The 2,224-nt window shown below is 32.4% G+C and overlaps 1 protein-coding gene across 1 annotated transcript; it reads left to right on the top strand.

The window, feature by feature from the left end:
• The first annotated feature begins 922 nt into the window (after positions 1-922).
• LOC136978396 (uncharacterized protein F54H12.2-like) lies at positions 923-2,224 on the top strand. The gene has a single exon (XM_067274098.1). The coding sequence runs from the start codon at positions 923-925 to the stop codon at positions 2,222-2,224; it is 1,302 nt and encodes a 433-aa protein (XP_067130199.1).

Raw genomic sequence — 2,224 nt, 5'->3', positions numbered from 1 at the left:
AAGTTTTAAATCACTTCCAGATAAAAAATTATTATTGAAAGTTCCACGAGAAACTTCCGTAAAATTTAATAGACAATTAAAAGATATATTAGGATTCGATCGATCAGAATATCCTGAAGGAGAATTTATAGGGACCTATCCTCTAGAATTAAATGCAGGAATAACGGAAATATTTGTATATTCTAATATAATAGAATCTCATCACGTAGGCGATACTACTGCCCCATTGTTTCGAGTAATTCCAGTCATGGGAGAAAAAGATCAACAAATTGATAAAATTTATAATACTCCAATATTTTTCCCAGTTCGAACAAATCACATCGAGACTATTTCTATAGACATACGATCGGCGACTGGTGAAAACATAATTTTTACTTCTGGAAAATCGCTTTTGGTATTATGTTTTCGACGAGTATAAAAATCCGTTTTCACGAAAGAATCATTTATTTAATAAAATGAAGCTTAAACCGGAGGACTGTATCGCTTATTATTGTTCGCAAACAGGGGGGATTATTAGTCCCGATCCTTTATTTCGACAGAGATTTTTACAATCAGATCCTATATATCAACAGCTCCGTTTTTTCCAATCAGGAAGGGGTCAATATTTTAAAAGTCGGCCGATCCAACACGGATATGGATTTTTTGGGGACGTGTTTAGACAAGCAATACCAATCTTAAAAGATGCTGGAAAATATATTGGAAAGAAAGCATTAAATGTAGCAAAAGACATTGGAACGGATTTACTCAGTGGGAAATCGTTAAAAGATGCTGCACTATCGCGGATTAAATCAATGGGAAAAGAAATAAAAGATGACGTCATTCAAAAAGTTCAAAGCGGATCGGGTAAAAAACGAAAACGTCAAAGAAAACATGTAAAACGAAAGAATATTAAGAGGAGGAAAGAAGTCGATATTTTCTCGTAATGGATGAATTTTCATGTCCTTGTCTGAAATCCGAATTGGATTTTTTTAAAACTATTCCCACACAGTTAGCCATAGAGAATACCATACCTAGTATTCTTTACCCTATTGCCACTATCACCGATCAAAAATCTCCTATAGAATTTCTAATACCTGGTTCGGGTGAAAGCTTAATAGATTTGAGCAGCATTTCGATTAATGTTCAGCTATCTATTACTAAACGAAATGGAACATCTACGTTGGATACAGATCTCGTTACTCCGGTAAATAATTTATTGCATAGTATGTTTTCACAGTGTGCCGTATGGTTTAACGAAAAACAAGTATCATCGCATGTAAACTATGCATATAAAGCAATAATTGAAGCTTTGTTATTTTCATCTGAAGAAGCACAAAAAACTTTTTTAACAAGTTCTTTTTTCTACAAAGATAGTGCTGGATTTTTAAACGAAACCAATCCGATTAAAGATGCTAAGAATGAAGGATTAATCGCTAGGTTTAAGAAAAGTAGTAAAAGTCAAGTATTGGATCTAAATGGACGACTTCATTTCGATTTTATTAACCAACCTAAATTATTGATAAATGGAATTGATGTTAGAATCAAATTGGAACGATCAAAAGACGCTTTTGCTCTAATGGCAACCGACAATAATTATCAGATTCGATTAAAGAATATTACATTAAAAGTAAACAAAGTAGAAGTTAGTCCTAGCATTTTAATTGGAATGGAAAAAGCCTTAGAAAATTCTGTAATTAAAATGCCTTATCGACGAGTTGATATTAAAGTATTTACTTTAAGTAAAGGTATTTTAAGTTCAAATATTTCAAATGCAATAATTGGTCAAATCCCAAAAAGAATTATAATTGGATTCGTTCGTAATAATGCGTTTAATGGACAGTTCGATTTAAATCCTTTCAATTTTGAAAATTTCGATTTAAATTATATTTCTGTTATAAAGGATTCAATTTTAATCCCATCCACGCCATATACTCCTGATTTCGATGAAAAAAGTTATGCTCGAAGTTATGCAACATTATTCGAAGAGATGGGCGGAATTCCCTATGGAAAATATGCTAATATATCCTATTCCGATTACGCCCAAGGATATATGTTTCACGTGTTTGATTTAACCCCTGATAAGGCGGCGTCAGAAAACCACACAAGTATTTTAACACAGGGAAACATTAGTATTGATTTAAAATTTAAAAGATCTTTACCCGAGACAGTTAACATCGTGTGCTTTTTAGAATATCGTAATACAATAGAAATCGATCGATCTCGGAATATTTACGTCGACTTCTAA

Source organism: Centruroides vittatus, unplaced genomic scaffold (genome assembly GCF_030686945.1).
Source record: "Centruroides vittatus isolate TY-2023 unplaced genomic scaffold, ASM3068694v2 contig_526, whole genome shotgun sequence".
NCBI classification, from domain to species: Eukaryota; Metazoa; Arthropoda; class Arachnida; order Scorpiones; family Buthidae; genus Centruroides; species Centruroides vittatus.
This window is presented reverse-complemented; position numbering and strand designations above follow the sequence as displayed.

Bases quoted from the DNA above. Each gene is read 5' to 3' on its own strand.
- LOC136978396 (XM_067274098.1), top strand. From the start codon at position 923: ATGGATGAATTTTCATGTCCTTGTCTGAAATCCGAATTGGATTTTTTT.